The following is a 26847-nucleotide window of genomic DNA, read 5'->3' as shown; positions in this document are numbered from 1 at the left end:
TGTAGGAATCCCACAGCACATCTACTAAACTACGTAAGACTTTCTGTCAGATTTCTAAATAATTTCCTCTTGAGGTTTTCATTTCATCGAGTCATCAATGAGTTACGATGGACACTTTACATGGTTCGCCTTGTTATTGAGTCGTTATCCAAAAAAGTGGCAGGAAGAACCACATGAGCCCCAGGGTGGGTCCAGGAGGTTCCCCTGTAAGATGTTTATTTTCTAGCATCTGTACTCAATATAAACACAATATTATTATTATGGAATATATGAATTGAAAATCTGTTTTTTGTTGTCTGACCAACAGTACAGAACTCAAAGATTAATATCCAGACAATCAACTAAACCACCACCTTCAGCTGAAACCAACAAATTTCAGTGTGTTTGAAGAAGGATTTAAATGACTGATGTGATTAAGCTAAACTGACCAGCCAACAAGATTAAAAACCCTGTGCTGTCCAAAATGTGGCCCGCTGAACCACAGGAGCCCCAGGATAAGTCCAGGAGGTCTCCCTGCAAAATATATTTCCTCGTAGATCATAATCTGCACTCTTGTGCACTCTATCGTTTGGACAAGGGAAAGATATCATAAGATATGTAGATAATTTCTTCAGTCTATCACTTTGTCTATCTTCAGTCTGCTTCAGCCTCAAAAATCCATCAAGAACTCCCAGAACTTGGTTTAAAGTCTGTAAACTCCATGTTTTATTATATGAATCATCCAGAGCTCAGTTTAACAGCAGAATGAAAACATAAAAACAACTTCTTTTATCAACTCGAACCGACAAATTTCTGCTTAAAAATGACACGAATAACTCTGATATTACCCTGAAAGCGATTAGTCTCCATTTAGAACCAACGCGTGTAGTTTATCTGTGTGCACTGTATACAGTATACACGAGGAGCCTCTGCTCATTGTTTGAAGTTCAGAAATGTGGAGATCAGGGCGCAATAAGGGCCAAGATCTTCTGGGAAGTCGCTTTTCTGGTTAAAATGGGAGCTGAGCGTGCGGCCAGAAGTAAGCTAAATTCACGCAAAACCACCACGCAGGCAGGTGCTCGTCCACGCACAGCGGGCAGATGCTGACATCTGGCCCGCAGCCTGTTAACTGAACGTGTCCGCCTCAGACGATGGTGGTGATAGCAATGAGCCACAGTGCACAGTGACAGTTAGGCCAGAGATCATACATGTGACTATAAAAAAGAAAAAAGAAAGATGGAGACAGGCCTTCACAGGGGAGAAATCTCACGATAATAACATTTTGAAGAATTGTCATGTCCACGTTGCGCGTAAAGCGCTTCGCTCGCCTACCTGCTGAAATGCTCGACGTCCTGCAGGTTATTCCCGCTGCCGTCCATCCGAAAGTGGGCGCATGTTTGGAAAGTCCGTTGCTGTGTTATCTGATGAGCGGCTCTGGGCTTTTTCAGCAGGGTCGACAGGCTCAAATGGGCGTGTGTGAAGCTTCACTTCCTCGTCTGACAGCGCAGGGGCTGCTGAGAAGTGCGCGTCACCCTTCCCCAGACAATAATTTCCCCGACCTCACCTCTATGATTATCCGCCCTCTGCGCCCACCGAGAGCCCAAAACGCAAAGTTGCAGTGCAAGACGGGCCCGTTTATGATGTGCAGGGGCTTGTGTGTGTCTGTGTGTGTGTCGCACTTTGTTTAGGATTTCATCACATCCTGGGCTTTCCTCCGCCGTAGATCCGGCCTTCGCAGCGGTTATGGAGTCCGTCGTCCTCCGCTGTGCCACCACCGTCTCACCTCCCGGGTCTGCGGTGGGAATCAGCCCGGCTCGGGGGCACCGTGTAGCGGCTGCGAGGGGCCTGGTTAGTCCGCTGCTGGAGAAATGCAATGGAAGTGCAGTCGTTGCAGGGCGGCAGATGCGAGACAGCACCACTCAGAGCTCAGGAGGACCGCAAAGACGCCGATATACAGCCGTGCATGCACGCTGCACACTGTAACACAGTTTGTACCAGCGCAACAGCTCGATGTGTTACTGTGAGAGCAACACTGGGAGCAAAGACGCGGTCAGAGACGTCATTGAGGGGCACGAGGTGCTGAAAATGCTGTGAATCCAACATTTCGCATTAGAAAAACTGCAGAACAGGTAAAGACGCATAAACTCTGGTACATCTGCTCATGCAGTCCGAGCGATGTCGCTGATTTAATCCAGAATGTTGGCAACTGTTCGATATTGGCTCATTCTCCATCAAATCACCCAAACTTGAGAAAGGTTCCCATCCGACCACCTCAGGATCCGCCGATATTTTCCTTTTTACGTTACCTTCAGTATTTTTATGAAGCCATGTAAAAATACTGACGGTACAGTCCTAATATTTGCCTTCATATTATAAATATTTTCAGAGTTCATAGATTTGGGCTGAAATTTGGTGATTTTTAACTATTTTCCCTTCTGTGGTGTTCAGGATGTTTCAGCCTGAAGTGTAAAAACTGACCCTGTGACCCTCTGTGATCATGCAAGGATTTCAGAACCTGAACTTGTTTGATCCATGTGATATGTCCAAAACTTGCATAAGGAACAGGCGTGCCTCCCAGTCGTAAGCTATCCCACAAACTGTGACTACAGTCAAGCCAACACTGTTTTGCAAACTTTGCTGCCTCAGTTGTTATGTTTATATATTTCTGTCCTCTGACTGTGACAAGCAGGAGCTTTGTCAGTATGAAAGTTACATTAAAGACATAAAGAGTGTGCGAGTTAGCTGATGTCACAGCAACTTCCAGTTTTAGCAACGTTACTTCAAAAGGAACTCATGCAGCCCTAAAATGGCCTCGTATGCAAAGAAATTCCTTCTGTGAATTTTCCACTTGAGAGAAACTGAATCATCACAAGCTTCACGAGAGCCGTCCAGCTGCTGCGAAGGCTTCAGCACGACGGAGCGCCGCCTCCTCCAGAGTGAGGCTGAGTCATCGTTCCAGAAGTGAGCAGGCATGAGTGCGTCTGCAGGCACAGTGAGGCATCAAGGGACAGCAGAGAAGCCTCAAAGTTCAAGGAATCTGCAGGAAGTTCAAGGGGTAGCAGAGGGTTGGTGCACAGTTACTTTCTCTGATGAAGCCAACTTCTGTTTTGGAAATCTGGAAAAATCCTTTGTCTGTGGAAAATCCTGAGATTTGTGAGGCACGTTTACAGGTCTAGCCTGCCTCAAACATGGAGCATACTGTAAGTGAAAAGTGGCTCAGAGATCATTAGATCAGCATGTTGGATCCATGGTCAGGAAACCAAACCGTGGTGAATGATCAGTTCTTGGAAGCATGTAGACAAGCAGAAGTCCACAAACTGTGAAGAACTTGGAGCACTGATTACTGTCTGGAGGTTCTCTCTCCTGTCAGGTGCAGGTGTGGGCCGGCAGCTGGAGGAGTCTCTGTTTCCCAGGCTTTGCTAATCACACATGCCTTCATTTTCTCAGCAGGGAGCACTGTTTAAAGGTTGGGGTGGGTCTTCCATCTCTGTCAGATTGTTGTCACTACAACAGTGCTAATCGCCCTCATGCTTAGAACAAGTTTTTGTGTCATGCTCTGCTTAACCTTTTGCTCTTATCTGCCTCCAGTAATTTTTCTAATGACCTTCCTCTGTTGCGGACATTCCTCAGTCCAAACCTGTTACTTCAATTTGTTATCATAAATTGTTGTCACAGTAGCTACCAGCTATCCTAGGAATCCTCACCTGCAGTGTACCTGCCTGCCCGCTTTCCACAGCTCCTTCTCCCAGTCTCCTCTGGATTCCTCCGTCCCGTCAGGACATCCTCCACAGCCTCTAGATAAAGATAATACCAGCTCCACTTCTTCTTGAAACTAAGTTTGATTCTGAAACCTTCCTGTAACCAGAGAGTTACCTGCACAATCTCCTGCTGCTGTTTCCAGTGTCGTTAACTTCTAAAAACCTGTTAAATAAACCGTTTAGAACTGTTGTTAGTTTCTTTCAGGCCACTCATTTGGTCATTATGGCATTTAGGACTTCCAGAAGCTGTAAACACCGACTCTCTGCACAGAGTTCATTTGAACTGCTCTTTACCAAAGAATGTGAGCTTTGTGTCTGCAACAAATATTATCAAAATGTACATAATACAAGTTCTTCTTTTCTACTACTACTCCACGACATTCTTAATTAGCTATAATAAGGAAGAACAGTAATAATTTACACAGCCTGCCATCTGATGGTTTTAATGCGTCAAGTTCAAAGTCAAGATGAAGACTTCCTGTTCACAGGATTCACCTTTGACCTTTTGTCAAGTTCACAAAAGCATCAGATTCAGAACTTCAGTTTGGCTTCATTTGAATATGTGTTTGCAAGTTTAACCAAATACCTTTCAGCCGTTTGACCATCGGCTAACTTCTTCTTCTTGTACAATAAACGAGTCATGTTCACAGACTCCAACTTCCTCAGAATTAGCAGGAAGCTCTGTGGAGCATGACGAACTGTGCGATTCACTCAGAAAAGACGACGTTTTCCTGTTTGCCTTATTTTCTGCACACTTATTCAAACAAACCCACATTTTAATGACGCAGGAATCCATCCCACATCAGATTTATGACAGCAGCTGGAATCTGTGCAGAGTGCAAAACAAACAGCTCCACAGCTGAGGAATAACTGCACCGCCATTCACACAACCCTACACCACTACAGTTAACCCTGCAGCGGCCGGTGGTGAGATCGTGAAATGAACTCAGCACATCCACTGAAGTACAGTTTAAAGTCCTTGCACTCTGGATGCAGCTACTTTCTCCTTCATGCCATTTGTTTGAAAGCTTTAGTTGCTTCTTATCTGCTAATATACGCTCACAAGATCATTATGTGCACCTCTCTGCCACCAGGCTTGGACCTGCTTTCGTTAGCAGCAGCCATGAGGAGATGCTACACTGTGGTTATAAACACATGGACACAGTCAGCAGCAGCTCAGGTGGGCTGTGGTGTGTAAACGACGCGCAGCTAAGGCGCCCAAGAGTTTCAGTGACTCACCCACGGCATGCACTTCTTTAGCCACAGACGTTAGAGTCACTGACAGATCTTTGCATAAAGCACACAGGAGGACAGAAACTGTTCACAAAGATAAAATCGCTCTCACTCTCTTTCTAACCTGTTCCCACATTAACCGTGAATAATTCTGATCATGTTTCTGCATCGTGACCACTTCATGAAAACTGTTGTTAGTTGGATTATGACTTCCTGTAAACGCGTCTTGCACCACTTTGTTTATTCAACACAAACCACGTTCTTCATGTAACGCATCGGTGCGTGGACGGAGGGACCCACGGTAATCCTGATCACATATTTATTCAGCCGGGAGAAAAACTTCCCAGTGACTCTGCGTGTCCTGTAAGCTCCCAGTATGTGTGGTCATGTGACCTGTGAGCGTCGCGTGTCAGTAATCGGATGATTGACCTGACAACAAATACTCTGCTGCGTCACTGACTTTAATCCGCACCTGCCTCGAGCGAAAGCAGAGAGGGAGTAAAACCGGAAATCCACCCAGATTTCAAAATAAAACGAGAAACTAACTTTATGTTTGACATTTGCTTCTTGATGACATTTTTTATGCTGGAGGAGAAAAAAAAGGCAAAAATAAAACAGATGCAGCAGTTTGCAAAAGCCTGTTTAAGCAACCTATAATAAAATACATCAGTATCCCTCTGACATGTTACAAAAGCAGACACACCTGTTTCTTTAAACTACAAATCAAGAATGTTTTCTTAAATACATCTTTTTTTTTTTACAAAGCTCAACTTTGTAAATTGCCTGTATGTCTGTAAACTTTATGTGACTTGGTTGCTTATTCGGCGTCTTCTACTTGGAACCTTTTATTTAATCTTTAAAGCTGCAGATTTTGTAGAATATATCTGATAAATCTGATCAAGAATAGCTCAAAGTCCTGAGTAGATAGTCTGATTTGAAAGCACCAAATTTTACTTTCTGTAATTAGCAACAGCTCTGTGCAATCTTCATTGTTACTAGTTTATTTTCAGTCACTTTCTGTTATTTATGCCGTGAAATAAATAAAATATATCTTGTATATGTAAAAGAGATTTTATTATTTAGACTTCTTTTCTCTCCGAGACATTTTTCCCGTTAGGAGCGTTTTCGCTGCGCTTTTATTTTGAAATAATGAACTAGAATTTTTCCTGCAGTCTGTCAGCCTTGACTCGGGGGTTGCTAAGGCATGCGCGCCATAGCAACCGGCTCACCAGTGAAGGAAAAGTGAAGATTTTAATGTTCATGTTGTTTAAACACACGAGGAAGAAGAAAATGATGATGATGATGAAGGGTCCCTTCCAACCTTCGAGACCGGATACAGAAACATCCCAATGAGGTAAAAATGCCAGGAACTAAAGTCATCAAGCCTAAACCAGTCGATACAACGAGGAAAACCCAGGAGAGACCCAAAGCGGCCAAAGAGGCGCAGAGTGAGCTCCGAGTTCCCGCTGTGCGCAAAAGCCGCGCCTCCAGCTGTCCGAGAAACCCGCAGCCTGAGCGGTGCCAAAGACCGACCGGCGGGCCGCAGGGGTCACCCTCCAAACCAGGGAGCGAGAGGAGAACCAGGTCCACCTCCACTGCCCCCAAACCTCCACAGAACTGCTCCAAAGCGAACCGGGACTGCAGGAGGGCCAATCATGCCGCCGTGGAGCCCAAATATCAAAGAGAGGAGCGGACAGTGCGAGCGGAGGCCAAGTACGCAACAAGCCACAGGTGAGATACGTCAGAGGGGCCTCGTGGACACCCAGTGGACCACGTGAATCCATCTGTAACACCACTCACAAACAGCAGTGAAGGGAGAATGGATATGAGAAACGCCTTTATTATTATACTGTAATACCCATCACAGCATCGAAAAATAAAGTTAAACACAACAAACAGATAGAAGTAGCTTAGTAAAATTAAATAGACTACAATAAAGACAAACGAAACACAATTAAAAACATCCTGCTGACTGTAGTAAAAACAGCACAGCAAAAATGTTTTTATGCTCAAAATAATGTTCAGTCCGTCCACAGAGGATGCTGCAGATTTACAGATTTATAGGCTGTATAGAAAAGATGGAGTGAAGTTGAAGCCTAAACAAGAAGCTGCTGGTTGTGCGTGTTGAAAGTGACGCAGAAGTCTGTGGCGTCACCAATGCTCACAGAAACTGTGGAAATCAAAAAATGGAACGATAGTATTTGATATTTTAGCGTCTCCTGTTAAAAACATTAAGAAAATTATTTAGCATGCAGGAAGCGACAGGAAGTTGGGAAGCCTGATTTTTTCCTTTTATTATATTTGAAGCTCTTGGACTTTTGAGAAACGAGCATATTTGTAATAGAAACGCGTAAACACTGATATCAGCCAAATATATCCAAGCAAAACACTTATCATTCATTAAAAGTCAGACGATGGTCTGAACCAAACACAAAAGCAGATTATTTGTGAGGTAATTGTGTTTATTTATGCTTTAAGAGACAACAGCAGCACCAACACAGTCCACAGGTCCAGTTCAGTGAATTGCATTAGTGACAAAGATCACCTGCACAGTGTAAATGAAGGAGGAAGTTATCCATCGAGGCCTCTCTCTGCTGTAAAGCTGGACGTGCAGTCAGCGGGGACTGACTCGCTGTGAGAGCTTCAGTGGAGATTATCTTGCCACACTGAGCGATGCTGTAAATTTAATAAAAATATGTCAGGATCGCTCCGTCTGTAGCGCAGCTGTGCCAAACATGTCGTATTTAACTGCTTCACACCGAGACTCTGAAGGCAGGAAGTATCATTTTTTTCTGTTACCTCGACGACTTCTATGGTATGGAACGCCAGGACTGCCATAATGAATTAATTAAATACACCATTAAATAATTAATTAAATGTGTCAATAATTAATTAAAATTGGAATTAATTAATTAAATAAATAGTTATGACACATGTAATTAATTAATTATTGACACATTTAATTAATTATTTATGTATTTCACATTTTAATTAATTATTGACACATTTAATTAATTAATTATTGACACATTTAATTAATTATTTATGTTTTTCACATTTTAATTAATTATTGACACATTTAATTAATTATTGACACATTTAATTAATTATTGACACATTTAATTAATTATTTAATGATATATTTATTTATTTCATTTTGGCAGTTCTGGCGCCTGGCTGTCATCATGAAATAATTTTATCTGTCAGCCTCACTCATCAAACTCAGGGGGCGGGGTTAACGCTCTCCCTGTGGCTTGTCTGACATCTGATTGGTTAAACTGTAAAGCAAGTCCAGACAGATCGATCCCTGATAATAGATTGACGTACTCCCAGTAAATCTCACTCCGATCCTTTAGGTGGTGATATTCATTTTTAACTTTGCTTGGATGCGCTATGCAGTTGGAAGCAAGAAGTTGCCGCCATAAAAATCAAGACACTTGACAATACTTGTGTACCTCAATTGATACATTGCACGACGTGTACGAGAAATGTCAAAAAGCTGTCCGGAGCTGCTGAGAGAAGCAGCGAATTTAATTGAAGAAGCTCTGAGGACAAATTCCCCAACTCCGTCAGCTCAGACACAGCAGATACCTGCGGCACCATTACATACACCTGTCCAAAGTAAGTAACGTCAGCCACGTGTTATACTAATTGATGACTTAGCACACAGTTAAATCTTAGCAATCAATATGAGCATCTAAATTTCAGTGGGCGGGGGTTGTGCACCTAGGTTTATGTGTGGTAGTTAGCTAATTATGCTTTGTGTGTGACTCACTTTCGTTGTGTGTGGATGGGGCATGAAACTAGATAGTCAGTAAAACGCCCTTATTTTGCAGCACCATGCCTGGTGCTGATGTGTAGCGTTAGTGACGTTTAAAATGATGCTAAGCTGAAAGTTCAGACTGTTGTAGCTGACTGGTGGTCTGTTCCGCTGGGATATTTTCTTTGTGTTGCAGCCGAGCTAGCAAGGCTCTTTGCTCCGTATAATGGTGGGAGTAGAAGAAATATGATAAGACGGTCAGCACAGAGCCTAGTACCTAGAAGAAGCTACACACATACGTTCTGTTGCTTGGCTGATCACAAGGCTAACAAAGTTCCAAGCATTCAGCTTAAAGCAGACCTCCATGCTGCAGGACTTGGAGAGCAAAAAGTGACATTTTCAGGTAAGTCTGATAGTAGAAATTTACCAGAGCCCAGTTTTGATTGTGGTTCACTGTAGGTTTTTTTGTTTGTTTGTTTTTTGTTTTTATAATTTTTAGCGTGAATGTGATAAATATTTTGTCATTTTAATTTAAATTGGACTTAAATTTCAACTGTGTGATTGTTATTTTGTGGCTATTAGATAGTACTGGCTTGTTTTCAAATATGTGGGTGTTTGATTGAATGGATATTATCTGTTTATTCTTTTAAATACAGGGAATGACAATGATCCCGAGACTGTAAGAACTAAACTGATGGAAGTGTTTCCAAAGCTCCAAGAAGGGGGAGGATTTGAGTTTCTAAAAATTACAGGATCTACTCGTAGTCGAAATCTTGCATTGCTTCAATGTCCCAGCACTGGATATACCATTGGGTATCTGAAAGACCCATCTGCAATGATTGGGCAGGCTACAATCTACATCCGTCCACTTCAACAGGACTTGCACTTTGATTGTGTACATAAATCTATATTGTCATCATTGTCATCAAATAAATAGCATTGTGGAATTTAAATTTATAAATGGATGTTTTTTATCTTTTAGGAGAGCTCAGGTCATGCCTCTGGTCCACTCATCTCCTGTATTACTTGTCAGAAGGAATTTTCCTTTTCTGAAATAAAAATGCACAGAGACAGCTGTGCTGGGTATGTACTAACAAAGACATATGTGTACTACATATTCATTTTACATTAGGAAAATGAGAGAGTATGACTATGTCAATTTTGTTAACTTCAAGGACATCCATGCAGGAATCACATAGAGAACGAGAGGGAGGCCATGTTGAAGAAAATGATAGAGAGCCAGCCACAGTCAGTGAAAGTGTGCCAGTTAGGCCTGAAACATCAGAAACCTCAGCTCAAAGTGCAGTAGTACCAGTAGTAACTGGTACTGAGGAGTTTGTTCACAAAGAACCTGACAATGGTCTGTGTAAACACATAGAGGTGCTATAAGTTTGCAAACAACTTACATTCATTCAGTAAAAAAAATATTACCTTTAATAAAATTACTTTAAAATAAGAAGTACTGCATGTAATCAACAATGTAATTCATGACTATTAATGTTAAAATACTTTCTTGGGTTCTTAATGTTGTTTGGAAACCCTGAAAGTGATGCTAGGGTAACTGAAACCAGGAATCAAACCTCATTCTGTGCAGAAATGGAATATTTAGAATATTTCTGGTAATATGTATTAGAAGATTGGGTGAATGCGACTGTAGCATAAAGGCCTTTTAGTGTTTGTGGTAAAACACTATATAGGTACTAGGCCATTTGCCTTTTGGTGCTGCACTGAATGACATTTTTCAGGTGTTCTTCATCTTTGACTGTAAAGGAATGCATATCTGCATGTAACATGTTAAGAAGGTTTTTTCTATGTGTAATTTTTTTCATTTATTTTTGCGGTCTAGATTGGGTGGTGATTAAAGATCCAGCTCATGCTGCCAAAGTTTTCAGAGAAAATCTACTTCGGGAACATGCATCTGGGACACCACTTCAGCTGAGGATGGATGTGAGGGACTCTGAGGAGGACAGAGACCGGGCACTTCTCTCATTCTATAAACGGCAACAAGAATGGGCATGTCCACTTCATTGTACCCTTGATGGTTAGTAATAGAAATCTATTGTGTTAAATAAATTAAATTAGTTAAATGTCTTTCAATGGAGTTGTCTTAGTGGCTTACTGATTTCATGTGGCTGAAATGCATCATACGATGAGCTCCGTTGGCCAATCATGCTAACTACAATGACAGTTATAGTGTTTTTACTCTATCACACAGAATTAGCCCTGTTACTGTGAAAAACTGAATTGAATATTAAAAAAATTTAATTTGTTACAGGTTAATAAGTTGGTTGTGAATGGGCCCAGTGGTCCTAAATAATATACCTTACCACTATTAATATAAATGTGTATTGTACAATACTCCTCTTTTTTTGTTTTCTGGCAGGGTCAGGATTCTAGGATTCCAACCAAAATAATATTGCTTTCTCTTTAAAAAAAAAAAACAAAACAATGTTTTTAATTAAATAGGTTTGGCAATAATACTCAGCCATTTTTTTTTATTTTTTTTTTTGTACAGTGTAATCATCTGTATTTTATTTCAGGTGATGCTGCTGTTGGACAAGGGGTGATGCGGTACTTTGTGACAACAATAATATCCAAACTCCAGTTTGGATTCAGAGTAGATCTTGGTAAGTGTACCACTATTTTCATATGCTTTTGTTGTGGAATTCTTCCATTAAAGAAAGCCTGCAGACGAGCGGTGAGCGGTAGCTAACATTCTTTAATCCAAACACACAAAGAACAGACAACCAAGCTTGGTGGAGCCTGCATGTCCGCGGGACAGACGGTCAGCAGAGTCTCTCTGAGCCCAGCATGGCTCTCAGTTAAATACCTTTTTCAGGAACAAAAAGCAGTACACAGCTGTTTCACACCTTAAGGTTCACACTCCCTTGCTACCTCCCAGAGTCCTCGAAGAGACAAGACTCTTCCTGTGGAGTTGTCTGCTTCCCTAACTTCCTTACTAGACCCCCATCATTTGTCTTGCTGTATGAGTGTGAGACTTGTTAAAATCCAGTGGCACCAAGGCATTATACGATAAAATAATGTGATTAATACATAAGTAAAATAAATTCTATATACACGGTATTTCACCACTTTTAAATGTATTTTACTCTTATGTGGTGTTTGTGTCTGGATTTTTTTTTTTTTTTTTTTTTTTTTTTTTTTAGAAATTAACTAAAGGATAATATTGGTATATATTATCATAATTACCTCACTCTCCTTGCTTTAAAGCTTGTGATAATTTTGAAAATCCAGTTTTACATAAAGCACTGGCAAATTTAAAAAAGTAAAATAAAGAAAACTCTGCTTTCTTGGTACTTCTAGGAGGAATGGGTCGAACACTGCTATTTGAGGGTGAACCGGACCATCTGGTCCCAGCAACATCAGAGGTACTTATCGAGAGCAGCCTCTTCCGGGTTGCAGGAAGGATGTTGGCCCACACCTTTTTGCATGATGGTCCCCGTGTCACAGGATTAAGTCCTGCAATAATTCACGTGCTGTTCAATGGTGACCCGGAATTGGCAACAATTGTTATAGAAGACTGTCCTGATCTGCACATCAGGAGTATCATACAAATGGTATGTAAAATTAAAAAAATTATTGAATTACAATCAGTGTGTGGACTACCACAATAACTTGTTTAATCTTAATTTTAGCTTGAACTCGAAGAACTTACTCAGGAACAGCAAGACACAGTCTCTGATCTTTCCCTGTCTTGGGATCTCCCAGCAGTAAATAAAACAAATAGGAGATGGCTGCATAACAAACTTCTAGTGCATGCGGTAGGTTCTTGCTGGTTAAGTATCAAAGACATTGTTGTAGTTGTTGAAATTAATAAGCAGACGGATTTGTATAGAGTAGCTTTTTATTCTACACTGGCAGGCAATGGTCATGTTTCCTTTTTTTCCCCCCTTTTTATTAGTGCCGAAATTAGTTTTGTAAATATTGGGTTTTTAAGCACTAAAATTTACCATTCTCCCAGTCAAGTTGAAATTCTTCTTCATTTTTTTTTTTTCTTAAATCATGCACATATTTTTTCATAACCAAAAGCTGACCTTGTCCTTCATACCTGGAAGTGTTGGCACTCACACCCTAATTCCACAAATGCGCGCACACAAGATGAAACTTCAAATACAGAAATCCCTTTACAAAATATCTTCAGGCTGTAGTATACTGACAGCAGGTAAAAAATTTAATGTATGTTTGTGTTTTTAAAATTCCCTTCTTAAAATAAACACATTCCAAATCACTACTTGATTTAGAAAGGGAATCCTCCCACTCACCCATCAGTTGTGCCTTCAGCAGAACAGTTATCTCAAGTCTGCATTACCACGTTTTGCACTTAAATAGGCATTAAAGACACATTGTAGTTAATGAAAAAAGTTACCTTAGCAATTTTTTTTATTTATTTATTTTTTTAATGCAGAATGTGGTTTGATGTTGGTAAAATAACAAAGCCCCCATAAAATATGTGTGTGTGAATTGAAGAGTATATTACTGTAAACTGTGCAAATTTATTATATTTGTCTTTGGTGTATACAGTCTACTACAGTGTAAATAGATATGGCAAAGCACGTCAGTGTGTCTTCATGTAAATTTCCTCTACCGTGCCAACTTGTGTAGAATTCAGGAGGATATTTGTTCTTATACTATGGCTTGTGTCTGTCTGCCTGGAAGGTTATTGGGAGAACCATGCGCCAACTCAAACAGCTGAGAAAGGGAATCAAGGATGTCATGGTATGGCCCCTGCTAACGAGTAGGCCAGATGTTGTCCCGCTTCTTTTCCCACGAATGGCAGAAATGCAGTTCACACCACAGGTAAACCAGTTCTTTCTCATCACTGATAAGAGCGGTCCCCAACCTTTTTTGCACCATGGAATGGTTTATGTCCGACAGTATTTTTAGAGACCAGCCTTAAATCTGTAGTGGATTAATACAAGAAAATAAAACCAGTACCGCTAACAAAAAAAGATGTATTCATAGCACACGGGTAAAGAACCAAGGATACCGAGTTAACGATAAAAACCCTGAAAACCATAAATTTCACACCTGAGCATCAACTCTCACAGCCCTGTACCTCATGACTCACCGACCGTTCCGTGGCCCAGGGGTTGGGGACCAGTGATTTATGAGACCTTATTTATAAATGTATTTGATGAACTTTCCATGATATAATATACTGAAGTTGGTGTTTCCTATTAATAAAAATGGTAAAATATATTCTTTTCACCAGTACTTTAGACTAAGTTGTCCTCTTCCATGTTCTATCAGATGGTAATAGACAAAATCACATGGCCAGCTCAGGATAGTGATGAAGATGAGGAATTTGATGTTGAGTCCATGTGCCGCATCACTGGATTTCTACGGATCTTCATTGAAACTGGTATAGGCACCTTTTTTTTTTCCTTTTTTTAAATAAAGCTATTGCTCATATTGCAAATGCTTGATAATAAGCATTTAAAGTTATAATGTATGAAATTCATAATTTCACTGTATATTCTCTGCAGCATGATGAACAATTAACTAAATGTTTTCTTAACTCCATTTCTGACTTTCTAGCTTCATCAAGTAGACTGGCCCAACTGATGAAATTCTGGGTTGGCTGGGAGATGCTTCCTCCTGAACTCAATGTGGAGATCTCTGGTGGCACCTTTCCGACAGCGTCTACTTGTTTTGAAACGCTAAAGCTGCCAGCTCATTTCCAGACATACCAAGACTTCGAGGAAGCACTTATTTCTGCAATAAATAGTGCACACACAGGTTTTGGACTGGTTTAAGATTTTTCAGGCTGAAATTTCGCCATAGTTCAAACAGAAAGCAACCAAAGGCGAATGAAACACATGTTTAATGGTTCACATTTTTCTAAAAAGCAATTTTACATTTTGATATAAAATGGGAGAGACAGCAGTTCTGCATCCCAAGCTGTCATGTCTTTTTTTTTTTTTTTTTTTTTTCCCCACAATTGCAATAAAACAAATTATAATTTTGTTAACCAAAAAATTATGTGACAAATGTCATGATGGGGGAAAGAAAGAAAGGAACTTGTAAGATTATGTGAGGGAAGCAAATTGTTTTACATTGCATGTCTGTTTTAGCTTGCTAAATAAAAAGCTTGGATTGTATATCAGTCTCCTATGGTTCTTGACAGAATTTGGACGGTCTCCAAGTAAGATCCGATTGCATCTGTCAATGAAACTCCTGGAACTGGCAAAGTAGCAAGCTCTTCATCTGATAGCTCACGGCCCAGCTGAATGTCAGGTACTGATGTAGCGCCTCCATGGTTAGTGTGAGGCCCGTTCCAGTCAATCCCGTAGTCTTCAGAAACCTGAACGTGGAATAATCTTTAGTGTTGTAGTTACAACTACTTTAATAATGCTTTAGGTCATTGCACAACCTATTTGGGACTTTTTTTTGGTCCGCATGTTGGTGAGTATTTAAATAATATGTTAACAATCAAATACTATAAAACAGTACAATTGTGCATAGGCTAGAAAAATGTACATGCGACAAAGAAATCTTAGCTCAAAACGTTGGAGAGCTTAGGTTTGAATCGCTGACTATCACCTTTTAGCACATGGGTTTTCTCCCCTAGTCAAAAACTAAACAGTATGTAGCAGGGTTTTTTTTTTTTTGTTTGTTTTTTTTTTAACTTTGTTAAAAGGCGGTTGTTCTCTAACCTCTGAAGGATCCTCCACGGGGCCTTGGTCTCTGTATCTTATCCAGAGTTGCTGTGGTGACTGATTCCGTTCAGTTCTAAGACCATGACTGTTCCATGCATCTTGGAAAGAGTCTAGGTTGCTCTGTATGTGTGGACGGAAAACTCGGTGCAAGGCGTACAGATGGATTTCACTGTCTGGATTAAGTGTTCCCTGATGTTCCAGTGAAGTGAACAGCTGATAGAAAAGGTCTAGGGCATGCTCGTAGACATCTCTCCACATCCTCTCTATTCTGTGATTAAAATAAAATTGAAAATTTTTATGTGATGTAATTTTCATAAAGCATTACACTGGTAGAGTCTATAACACAGCAACAAAACATGTTATTTACCGCTGATTGTGGACACTTCGGCCTGTGATGTGAGAGTTCCTGTTGGTGCCTCTGCTCCTGATCATGAATTCAGCTACATCGGCATTCTCCCCACCTTTATCAGACCGAACCCTTGATGGCAGTCCGTACTGCTCAACAGCAGCAATAAAGCTCTCCAAGACTGTTCTAGCTCTGTTGTTGCCAGCCACTGTCAAGTAGACAATTAGTCGACTGAATCCATCCGTGCCACCATGGACAACAAATCTCCATCTGTGAGACAATATGTAAAACACACACACAAAAAAAAAACAACAACCTTTTTGTAGAACAATTATTTAAAATATCTATAATATGGTTAATGATTCCTATGTCAATACCACTGATACCTTATTAGCTTATGGTTGCCGTCAATGTGCCATAAGGAGTTTGGACCTGGAACAGAATACTGCCGTCGTCTTAATACATGCAGCCGTAGACGTCTGATGTTCACTCCTTCTGCATCGACTCTGCGTAAAGACTCCCGCAGTCTTGAGACTGAGAGGTGGGCAAAAATAACCACAAACTAACTGGCCACTTCATTAGAAATACCTATATTAACCACCTGACCAATATTGTAAAAATATCTACCAGTAGAATTTCAAATATTCATCAGTTAGTGATACTGTCATGGTCACTTTTGAGGAAAGAGTGTCAGTATAATAAACTGCATAACAAATCATGGTGCTTAGGAAAGGATACATACACAATCATGAGCTTAACTTTAGCTTGGCTCACTAACAGATCACTTATTCATAAATTTCAATAACAGGCTTATTATACTCACCAGGGACACGCACACCTCTTGCATTCAGAAATCCATGCATTAGCTTGTAGCCGGTGTTTGGATGGCTTCTGTGGACTTCATTTACAATACGATCCAACTCCTCATCAGTAACAGATGAATAGAGGTCTGTCTTTCTACACAGATGAAAAACACTGAGTAATGTTGGAGTTTACGAAATATTATCTTAGACTGGTCGACAATCAGGTCTATAAGTGATGACCTGATGAATCCTGCTTCCACGCTCAAACTGCTCTGTGTTTTTTAAGGCTGTTGTGCTTTTAACACGTTTTAATGCTTTGCATCTTGGTCTATCTAATCTCAACAAGCCCCTAAAAACAGTTAGTGATCACTGTCGGCCTCTCTAGGGTTTCATTACCACTGTTGATTTTAAAAACCAGTTTTTAAAACCTGGGTGTAACTGCAGCCCAGCCCATGCAGCAGTATATTAATGACTGGGTGGATTATCTCGATTGTTCTCCTGACTGAAGTTTTGTCCATTTACAGCAGGGGTCTCGAAGTCCGGGCCTTGAGGGCCGATGTCGTGCAGGTTTAAATGTGTCCTTGACCAAAACACAGCTGATTTAAATGGCTAAATTACCTCCTCAACATGTCTTGAAGTTCTTCAGAGGCCTGGTAATGACCTAATTATTTGATACAGGTCACTGTGTCTATGCTGTGTAGCTAGCGATCACATAGCACATCATTATATACCAACTAGCCCAACTTCATTAACCCCACAAAACGTTTATTTTCCTGTCTTCATTTATGTGAAGTGATAGCAGAGCTGTACATCTTAATTTGATTTAGAAAATCTCTTGGTGTGAACATGCAATATTATACTTAGATGGAAACTAGCTAGCTAACTTCCTGCTAACTTCTAACTTCGTTAAATTGCATAAATTCTGTTTTCATGGATGCCTGGATGTTAAACTTAATTGTTGCACCTGGTAAAGGAGCAACGCTGATAATTTTATTACAGAATTTAGACAGTTTTTCAATTCTCAGTGAGTAAATACCTTAAGCCGTTTTGTTCCATACGCCTCCTGATAGTCCTTTCAGACACTCCGAACCTCGTCGCAATTTCACTCGCTGTCAATCCACAGAGAACATGATGCTCGAAAACGTCAATCGGTATATCAAAAGCGGGGCGTCCCGTTCCGTGAGTTTGCCGCTGTTCCGCGATGCTTTGCTGGAGTACTTCATGTAAGTTTGCAGTCACTCTACCATCAATGTCTTGGTTGGAGAGTGCGGAAATAAGTCCAAGAATTTCAATAAATTCCTCAGTTTTATTTGTCACATGCTCCGGCTGAGCAATTCCTGCTTCAACATTATCTGCTAGGTCTAAAATATCTCTTACCAACTCGAGAGCGATTTCACGAAAATCCCCCATGACGGTAGCGATGTTTTGCATGGAGCCACTCCAGACCAAAGCAATGGTTTTGACTCGATCAGCGTTAACCCCGCCCCCTGAGTTTGATGGGTGAGGCTGACAGATAAAATTATTTCATGATGAGAGCCAGGCGCCAAGACTGCCAAAATGAAATAAATAAATATATCATTAAATAATTAATTAAATGTGTCAATAATTAATTAAATGTGTCAATAATTAATTAAATGTGTCAATAATTAATTAAAATGTGAAAAACATAAATAATTAATTAAATGTGTCAATAATTAATTAATTAAATGTGTCAATAATTAATTAAAATGTGAAATACATAAATAATTAATTAAATGTGTCAATAATTAATTAATTACATGTGTCATAACTATTTATTTAATTAATTAATTCCAATTTTAATTAATTATTGACACATTTAATTAATTATTTAATGGTGTATTTAATTAATTCATTATGGCAGTCCTGGCGTTCCATACTATGGTGGGCGGGACTAAGATGGGGTAAAAACTGAGACTTGAGGAGGTGGGACTGTGAATTATGAGATATGAGTGCATTCATATTGTTTTGTATTTAATGCCATTTTTTCTGTTTTATGACTGTTTCATGTTAAAGATGGAAACGTAGATTTTGTAGTATGTTGTCTTATAGAGATGTCTGCTGTCTTTGGAAAAACATTTGGATGTTTGCATAACTTTTGTTTAACAGTTCTACTTTTTCTTTTAAATTCTGAGATAGTAGAAATAATTTAGCATGAATCTGGAAGTTTTCATTTATTGAATCAGGACAATGAATCTCCCCTCAGATTTAAAATAGCTGCTTGCGTACGCTGAATGTTTGAGTTTCTCTCTCCGAGGCTGCGTGCAGGTCAGCGTTTGGAGGGGAAGGCGTTCACGTGTAGTCCTGCAGTAAAGTTTCACGCAGCCATCTGGTGCAGCAGGTTAATCCCTGCATGTTTTACCACCAACTGCACGACAGTGCTGCAGGTGAACTGCTGCATGTCCGAGTCACAGCAGCACACAGTGTGGCCGGCTGTCAGATTTGGGGTTTCGATTTGAAGCACAAAGAAGACTCGAGTTGTTCAAATATGCTATTTTTACACCTGGCAGGAAACGTTCCCAACATCTCCACAGGAGTTTGTTGCTTTTCTCTCTGGATTAAAAAAACATTCACATATTTGTTTTCATCTTTTTCTCCCATCAGCTTAAATATAACAGCTTCTAAATCCAAGGTAACACCTCATTTGTAGGGTCTTCCTCCCACTGCTTTCCAGCTGCGTACCACATCTGTGCATCTTTGATTGTAGCACCTCCTGCAGCCTCCTCTGGCTCCTCATTTCTCTTTCCTTTAGAGGCAATTTAAGAATTAAAAGAATCCATCAAGACAGCGTACAGAGAGAGCAGGACACAGACAGGTCATGCTTGGAGAAATTCATTTCATTCCAGAGGGGCTCAGATTAGAGCTGCAGCTGATGTTTTATGGATTCCTTTTGATTATTTAATCCTTTATTTAAACAGGTCGTCTCATTGGGATCACTTCAGTCTGGTGTTTGGGTTTTTTATTTCCTTGTTTGGTTTTAGTTTCAGCTCTAGTTCTGCTCTTGGTTTCACTTTGGCTTGTGTTTTGTTCGCGCCTCCGTTGTGTTTCCGTGTCTGGCTGTTTGTCTCTTTGTGTTGAATTACTCGTGTTTTTTCCTGTTGTTGTTGCTCTTCCTGTTTTAATTTGGCGGGTAATGTCCTTTGTCTCTACAGGTTAGTTTAACCTCCCACAGCGTCGTTCTGTTACTCATCCCCTCGTGTGTTTGTAGAAACCGTCTCAGTGTCCTCTTGTCCTTCGTTGAGTCGTCCCTTGTGGTTGTGTGTTTCCTCGCCCTCAGGTCCCAGAGTCTGTCAGATCAAAGCTACGTTTTACCTTCACTCCTGAGTTTGGGTCCATATCCTGCACATGATAAAAATGTGTGCACAAATACACAAATGCACCTTAAAATATTCCAGTGAAATGATGAAATATGAGTTTAAATGTAATCAAAGACCAGAGAATGATTCACAAATAAAAATCATTATTTCTTATTTCTCTTCACTAACGAAGACCATCCGGTCTCCTTCAGTGAGGAGGGAGGAAAGAATAGTAGGTGGATGAAGAAGCGGATCATTGCACACCCTTCCCCTGTGATTTCCTGTCCCCTCCACCCTCTCCTCCGTCGCTCTCTGGTGCACCTGGTGGATGATGGTCCTGCCCCTGCTTAAAGGAGGCTGGGCTGTAGCATCTTCTGATTCCTGCCCCCCCTCAGTGGGGCTTTAGTTTGCTTTCCTTTCAGGATGAAGGTCCTGGTGGTTTGTTTTGTTTTCGGGGCTTTAGTTCTCTCACGTTACCACCCTGAGCAGGTGCGTCCGCGTGGCTCCTCCACACTTTAGATTTTTCTGCTTAAATGAAAAAATGTGAATGTCGGGTGTGGCATCCTGTTGAAATGTTTCGGTGGCTGAGAGAACTCGAGCCTTGATGCTCGGCCGGGTTGTGGCTGCGACTACATAAACAATCTGACCACAATCCAGCGCAGCCAGAACTGTGGCGTGAACCCTCCCATCCATCAGAGGAGAAGCAGATTTGTTTCTGTGGTTTTATCACAGTTTATGTTTGATAAGAGATTTCTGAAGCGTGTCTGCAGCCAGTGGTTTATAAAATGTTATTACTCCATCAGCAGATTAGAGATTCACTTTTTCTTCTCATATTCTGTGTTTGTGTTTAAAAAGTCGTGGAAAGTGAAATAAAGAGTTTGTGTTTCCTGTTCCAGTAACAAAGCTTTCACCGTCATCCCCCCAAATCCCAAGAAGAGAAGAGAGATCCAGAAAAGTGAGTCACATTTCATCAGCGTCGTCTCGGAGCTGTTTAAATCATCATTTTCGCTGTTGATACTTGTTTTGTGATGTCTGATTGGCTGAGCAGAGGCGGAGGCAGAGCTCGCCGCCTTAGAGGAGCTGCGTCTGAGCCGAGCAATGGCGTATGTTTCCATCAACCCCAGCAGTGTTGGTGAGGAGGCGGGACCTGCGGATCTAATTGTTATATGTAAAGTTGTTTTTTTCGCTGACTGTTTGTTTGTGCGCTGACAGGCGGCTGCATGAGTCTGGAGGAAGTACGCTCGAAGCAGCAGCAGGAAATGATGCTGGCGAAGAAGAAGCAGAAACCGGTCTGACGGCTCATTTTCTTATTTGTCATGTTGAACACCTGGCCCATCCCACGTGGGATTCAAAGGCTCCGCCTTCTCACAAAACAAAACTTCCTGAAATGCCGAGAAGAAAACCAAACTACAACATTCAAGTTAAACTGCTTGGCGATCCGCTTCAATTCTAATAAAAGCTTTGAAGTGGATCTGCAAAGTAGTCAAAGCTCATGTTTAACTGGAAACAATAGAAGTAAAGCACATTAAACTCAGCTTCCCAGTTTACTTACAGAAACCAAGTACTGGGACTAAGCCTGCGATCAGACTGAGGCGTCTGTAAGATGTGATCTCAAAGATCTTTAAAATGATTTTGTTTTTTAATCTGTGGTTCTTTTGACTTCGACACCAGTAACGTGTTTAAAAGTGTGAACAAACGCTCCCTGATTGATGCACTCGCTCATTTTATCAGCTTCGACGTCTGTTTGCCTTCAGAGCTGCTTCAGTTCTTTGTAGCACAGCTTTAACAATGAGAAGGAAACATTCATCTGTCCTTATTGACATGAAAGCATCACACAGATTTGTTATCTGGACGTCCATGATGTGAATCTCCTGCTCAGTCTGGAGTCTAGTCCAGATTACAGGCAAGAAACCAGTTTTTAGAGGTGATCTGAGCTTTGTGACGTGGTGCATCATCCGAGTAGACGAGTAGACTGAGTCATACGGGGATGGACAAGGTTAGCAACAATGCTCTGGTAAGCTTCTTCATATGGGGCGCCGTTTGTAAACTGAAACATGTTGAGCATCCAAAGATGCTCCTCTGCAGACCTGCAGAGTGATTATTTGAGTTACTATCATGGCATTTTCACCCAGAGAGCCCAGATGGTTTGTTGGACCATCATTCTCAGTAAACCTCAGCGATGGTTGTATGGGAAGATGAGCAGTTTCTGAAATACTGAATCATCTTTCTTCCTCGTTCTGATGCTCAGTTTGAACTTAAATCCACTGAAGTTCTCATGTGATTGGCAGCAAACAGTTGAGTGGAAATAAACACTGAGCTGCCACCTAATGAAGCAGTGAGTGTAGTTAATTATCATCTGCGGTTCATAATATTAAAATACTTGGTGGTGCAGCTGATTCTGTGGTGGAGCTCGCTCAGAGATCAGAAACACTTCTGAAAACTGTCGCCAGTGAACGCAGCTCTTTGCTGCTTCCACCAGTGAAAGCTCTGCCTGAGCTCGTTTAAACTCTGAGCATCCAGCAGGTCATTATCTGTTGTTATATCAGTACGATCACAGCAAACAGCAGCGGACTGAAGATTTCACAGAGAAAATACTTTTCTCTCGATGTCGTTTCAGATGAAGAAGCCGGTGTTGGAGGAAACGTCCGTCCTGACGAGCTGAGCGTCTCCTCCTGCCTCGACTCCTCGCTGCAGCTCAAACATATAAATCACATATTTAAGGAGCAAACTTTAAATAAGTCTTTTTAGTGAAATATTTACAGATGAACAAACAGATGTCAGAGCTCACGTATGTCACCGTTGTTGTCATATAGTGGTTCGATTATGGTTGTTTCAAAGTTCTGTGAGTAGCTTTGTGGTCAAATGAAAATGTATTTTTTATCCAAGTTGAAATAGGAAATAACTTTATTAACAGGTCGATGATTCAAACATCTTCCTCCGAGCTTTCAGCCATCACGTCAGTAACATGGAGCTCAGGGAATCTTATATGTGCAGCTCAAACTGCAACCATCGCGGGCCCGAATGTGATAAATATAAAGAGTTGTGTGCTAACACACAGACAGAAGCTGGCTCACTGCTCACAGGTACTCCAGGCTTTCACCTGTTGGATGTGTTTGGTTAGATTCATTTTTCTTTGTAGGATTTTGATGCATTTTCTTTACCTTTGTTTTTATTTTATTTGAAGTTTTCATTAAATCTGCAGCCACGTGTTCAAACTGCAAACACCGGAAATAAAAGGTTTGCTGCAACAAGCAGACTCAGGTAACACCTCTGACCGACTGAGGTGTGGCCTGTGAACGCATCACGCCACTCTTCACTCTTACGTAATTCAAACACAACAGAGCAGAACTGACATAAACAGGCTGTGGACAGCACAGAGGACAGGTGACGCAATAACAATATGTTCACTTAATATTTACAATAAATGTTCAAGCAGCTTCTCTCTCTGCGTCACAGCTCAGTGTGCAAAGCAGCGCTCGTGCTCTTTGACATTTAGAAAAACTCATCTTCAAGATGAAGATCGTAAAGTTTTCCCGGTGTTATTCCACGACTCTGAAACTGCCTCCAATGACATTTCAGAGGTAGGACCTGGCTGCCTCACCCACGAGGTGTTTGAGGCATGTCCGGAGTTCTGATTTCTACCCACAGGAGAGGTCGTAGGGGTTTGGTGCTTGGTGGCTCAGGCAGCGGTCTGGGGTGGAGCCGCTGGTTGCTGAATCTGGCCAGTGTTGATTTCTATTTAGAATTTTTTAACTCTTTTATAAACAAACAGTTTCAGTTACCTGCAGCCCAGCTGCAGTAGAAACCTCCAACATCTGGCTGCTATAGAAACATAAAAAACTCAAATTGTCAGGTGGTAGATGATGCAAGCTTTTAGAAGACACACACAACACCACCTGGAGGTGAGAGGGAGATTGTTTCTTTAGATTTTGTAAAACTTTATATATCTGTGTATGCGCACATGTGAAGAATCAGTGCCACCTGAAGCTTTAATTTACCTCCCGCGTCTCAGGATTTACTGATAAACGTGAAGCAGGAGCATCAGCGGACATGGTCGGGGAGGATTCACCTTCCCTTTGACTCTGATGAGGCTGCTTCCTTGCTAGAATCCAAGCTTGTGTTTCCTCCCATGCCAGCAGAGGTCGTGTTCTGGCTGTTTCAGAGGCTGTGGCGGAGCTCAGGGTGGGTAAACGGTGACTGACCACCACACTGCACACAGAGGAAAGGTGACTGGAGAGCATTCAGCTTCCAGTAGGAAAACACCATCATGAAGAACGATCACAGCACAGCGAGAAGCACAGACACAGTGAACCGGAGGACTGTGGTTATTTTTATAATGTTTCATTAGTATGAGTCAAATGCAAGTCAGAGGAGCTCTTTGAATTCTTTGCATAACCTTCACATACACACATTAAAGAGCAGGAAGCTAAATGTCAGCATTATTCTTCTGTATCACGAACGCATAATTAAAATGTGTCATATGGCAACTAAAACCCACCTTTGCGCATGCGTGACAGCTGTAGGGAAGCAGCTGTAATTGTTTTGTGAGGCCATGATTGTAGTCCTTATAGGGAGGCGACTTTGTGGAGCAGGTGCAGCATTCAGGGGATCCGGGGAAGCTCAGACATTTCAGCGTTAGAATGTTTGTGTTTGTTTTTCCAGTGTTAAAAAATTCAAATTTCTGGTCATTTAATGAGAAAATATAAGAAATGTAATTAAAGTAAAAACTATTATATAAAGACAAGACAAACAATATTAACTTTAAACCAATAAAATCTTTGTAAACTTGATTTTTGGATAAAAACACCAGCGTTTCAAACGGGTTTTTATCAGATTTGAATGATAAGCCTACACATGCATGTTTGAAGTCATTTAAATTAAAGTCATTTAGGGTTCGGATCTTTGTTATATTTGAGCCACATGCTGAACAAGCGCATTTCTAAAAACTGCAAATAAAGTATCGTACATGTAGCACTCGCAGCTCTCCTGTCTTTTCTGTGTTTTCTGCTGTAGAGCACAGATTAATGTTTCATTTGAAAAAAGACTCAATGTTAAGCTTAACCAGGCTGACAGCAGCCTGGTGGATAACTTCATTCTTTGTTTGTTCGTTTGCATGTTACAGAGCCTGCACAAAATCACTGATCACACAACAGGGAAATGCCTTGTACCAGATTGAGCTCCTAGCTAATCTCCATCTGTAAGCTCTTTGGCAGGTATGCACCATATTGACTAAGCTATAAAATACAAAAACACAGCCAAGATACAAGCTGTGGGAACAGTATATAAATCAAACATGCATGCAAAAAAGGTTTTAAAAACCCAAAATATATTGTAAAATCATATGTATATGTGACCGGTGTGTTCCTGCGTTGCTAGAATTAGAATTCAACTTTATTGTCATTGCACATGTTACAAGTACAAGGCAACGAAATGCAGTTTGCATCCATCCAGAAAGTGCTTTGGCAGTAATATAGATATATTACAAAATATGGATCTATTATAGGTATGTTACAATGTACACGGTATGAAGGTATGTTACGTTGTGTCTGACAATGAAAGGTAAAAAGAAACAAAGACCTCCAAGTCATTAACCTGCTCGCTCCAGCTCCTACAACCAACTACAAACAGCAGGGAAGAGGGTTGGCTCCACCCACCACAACTCCCAAGCTAGCAAGAATTATCTATTCATGCTAGCACTGACTGTGCCTATAACACATATGCGACACACACGTACTACACATTTACAGCATCTAGCAAAGACAGACACAGTGATGACAATAATAGAACTAAAAACACAATCAGAAACATCAGGGTGGCTAAATATACTGTATATGTGTGTTGTACAAAGAAAGGACACAAACCCCTCCCACAGGGGAATTGTAGGAAAGGGGAGAGGCCAAAGGGGTACACTGTATTTATAGGGTTGCACCAAAGAAGAAGAAGAAAAGGCTGAGGAGGGGCTCTAACTGATAATGAACATAAGGCTTAGTTCTACTGAAGTTCAGCACAAACTAAAATCAGTCGTCTCTTTACATTAAACACAGTTATTTACAATAAGTACCGTTAATAGACTGTAAACACAAAGTCTGAGCAGAAGGTTTGGTTCTTAAAACAGGCTTATTGAGTATTTCATTAAATTTAAACAATGCATATTCAGTTATGTCATTTTGTGTCATTTGTTCTGGCTGTTTAATGAATGAATTTAAGTAATACATTAACAAGAGTATTACATAAAATCAATGAAGGGTCTTTCACAAGCGATTTGTAATCTTTGATATTGTTGAAAAAGACCTGACCTGCGATTGACCTCTGTTCTGTGTTTGTATTGTTCTGGGTTTTATAAAGTAAGCTGAAGATTTCTCCATTAGCACCTGAAAGACACCGACCTGGTGAATAGTTTAGGTTTTATTCTTTGTTTGTTCTTCAAATCTGAATCTCATAATTATGTCTTGACTTTATTCTTAGTAAGTAAGTAAATGTTATTTACATAATACATTTAAATTAATGTACTTTATATTAAATAGAGAGAGAAAAACAGAATGTTTCTCAGGCTCCGTCTACACACACCGTAGTGCTGGGCTATGCTGCAAATTTTGGTATTGATATGATACCAAATAAATACAGGGCCAGTATTGCTGATACCAGTACTGATTTATTTAACACAAATGAACACAATTCAGTGCATGAATGTTGCACTTAAAGGACAGAAAGTATGGATCCAATACCAGTACCAGCATGGTTTTGATACTTGCATTAAAAAACACACAACAGCAAACTGTCCATGAGCCACAGTTTCAGAGATCAGCAGGTGGTAAATGTTTGACAAAACAGATGTTCAGCCTGTAACATCTGGGGAATGTTAGAGTTAGAACAAAGTGTGCAACTATTTGTTTGTCAAATTTAAAATTGGTTAAAAGTAGTTAGCAGCATTGCCTTGCAGCAAGAGGGTCCTGGGTTTGAGTTCACCAGGCTAA

General features: G+C 40.7%; 4 protein-coding genes and 1 long non-coding RNA gene across 14 annotated transcripts in view; 3 read left to right on the top strand and 2 right to left on the bottom strand.

The window, feature by feature from the left end:
- The window catches only part of phc3b (polyhomeotic homolog 3b), a 28706-nt gene extending 23378 nt beyond the window's left edge, over nt 1-5328 (bottom strand). For 3 of the 6 annotated variants that reach the window (XM_080306245.1, XM_026180628.2, XM_026180629.2), the window contains exon 1: nt 1312-2430. The gene's annotated coding sequence lies outside the window, so the exon portion shown is untranslated. Of the gene's footprint in view, nt 1-1311; nt 2431-3683; nt 4899-4976 lie in introns of those variants that run through there. The other 3 variants (XM_080306246.1, XM_026180626.2, XM_026180625.2) reach the window with 3 other exon arrangements.
- On the top strand, nt 1975-3927 carry LOC145431000 (uncharacterized). The gene is made up of 2 exons (XR_013911370.1): nt 1975-2108; nt 2428-3927. It is a non-coding gene; the product is annotated as an uncharacterized LOC145431000 (long non-coding RNA).
- Nucleotides 5329-6133: 805 nt separating the features above from the next.
- On the top strand, nt 6134-24844 carry LOC113029664 (uncharacterized). The gene is made up of 5 exons (XM_026180649.2): nt 6134-6701; nt 20770-20828; nt 20922-21005; nt 21086-21162; nt 22491-24844. Exons 1-5 carry the CDS (start codon nt 6331-6333, stop codon nt 22533-22535), a joined length of 636 nt encoding a protein of 211 aa, XP_026036434.2. The 5' UTR covers nt 6134-6330; the 3' UTR covers nt 22536-24844.
- On the top strand, nt 8432-14852 carry LOC145430999 (uncharacterized). Of its 4 annotated transcripts, none has more exons than XM_080306251.1 (10): nt 8432-8591; nt 8927-9625; nt 9713-9813; nt 10577-10771; nt 11271-11357; nt 12055-12308; nt 12387-12512; nt 13408-13548; nt 14002-14113; nt 14290-14852. In XM_080306251.1, exons 4-10 carry the CDS (start codon nt 10672-10674, stop codon nt 14505-14507), a joined length of 1038 nt encoding a protein of 345 aa, XP_080162377.1. In that variant the 5' UTR covers nt 8432-8591; nt 8927-9625; nt 9713-9813; nt 10577-10671; the 3' UTR covers nt 14508-14852. The 4 variants fall into 4 exon arrangements, with proteins under 4 accessions (XP_080162377.1, XP_080162378.1, XP_080162376.1 ...); XM_080306252.1 differs by lacking the exon at nt 8432-8591 and having other exon boundaries at nt 8704-9133; nt 9387-9625; XM_080306249.1 differs by lacking the exons at nt 8432-8591; nt 8927-9625; nt 9713-9813 and adding an exon at nt 9850-10090.
- On the bottom strand, nt 14557-18404 carry LOC145430998 (uncharacterized). Of its 2 annotated transcripts, XM_080306248.1 has the most exons (7): nt 17937-18215; nt 17596-17812; nt 16580-16713; nt 16143-16290; nt 15778-16026; nt 15408-15678; nt 14557-15055 (listed from the first exon to the last, which is right to left on the bottom strand). In XM_080306248.1, exons 2-7 carry the CDS (start codon nt 17613-17615, stop codon nt 14855-14857), a joined length of 1023 nt encoding a protein of 340 aa, XP_080162374.1. In that variant the 5' UTR covers nt 17616-17812; nt 17937-18215; the 3' UTR covers nt 14557-14854. The 2 variants fall into 2 exon arrangements, with proteins under 2 accessions (XP_080162374.1, XP_080162373.1); XM_080306247.1 differs by having other exon boundaries at nt 17596-18404.
- Nucleotides 24845-26847: the final 2003 nt, after the last annotated feature.

The sequence above is a fragment of the Astatotilapia calliptera genome, chromosome 9 (genome assembly GCF_964374335.1).
Source record: "Astatotilapia calliptera chromosome 9, fAstCal68.1, whole genome shotgun sequence".
Taxonomy (NCBI): domain Eukaryota; kingdom Metazoa; phylum Chordata; class Actinopteri; order Cichliformes; family Cichlidae; genus Astatotilapia; species Astatotilapia calliptera.
Note: the sequence above shows the minus strand (reverse complement) of the source record. Positions and strands in the feature narration are given on the sequence as shown.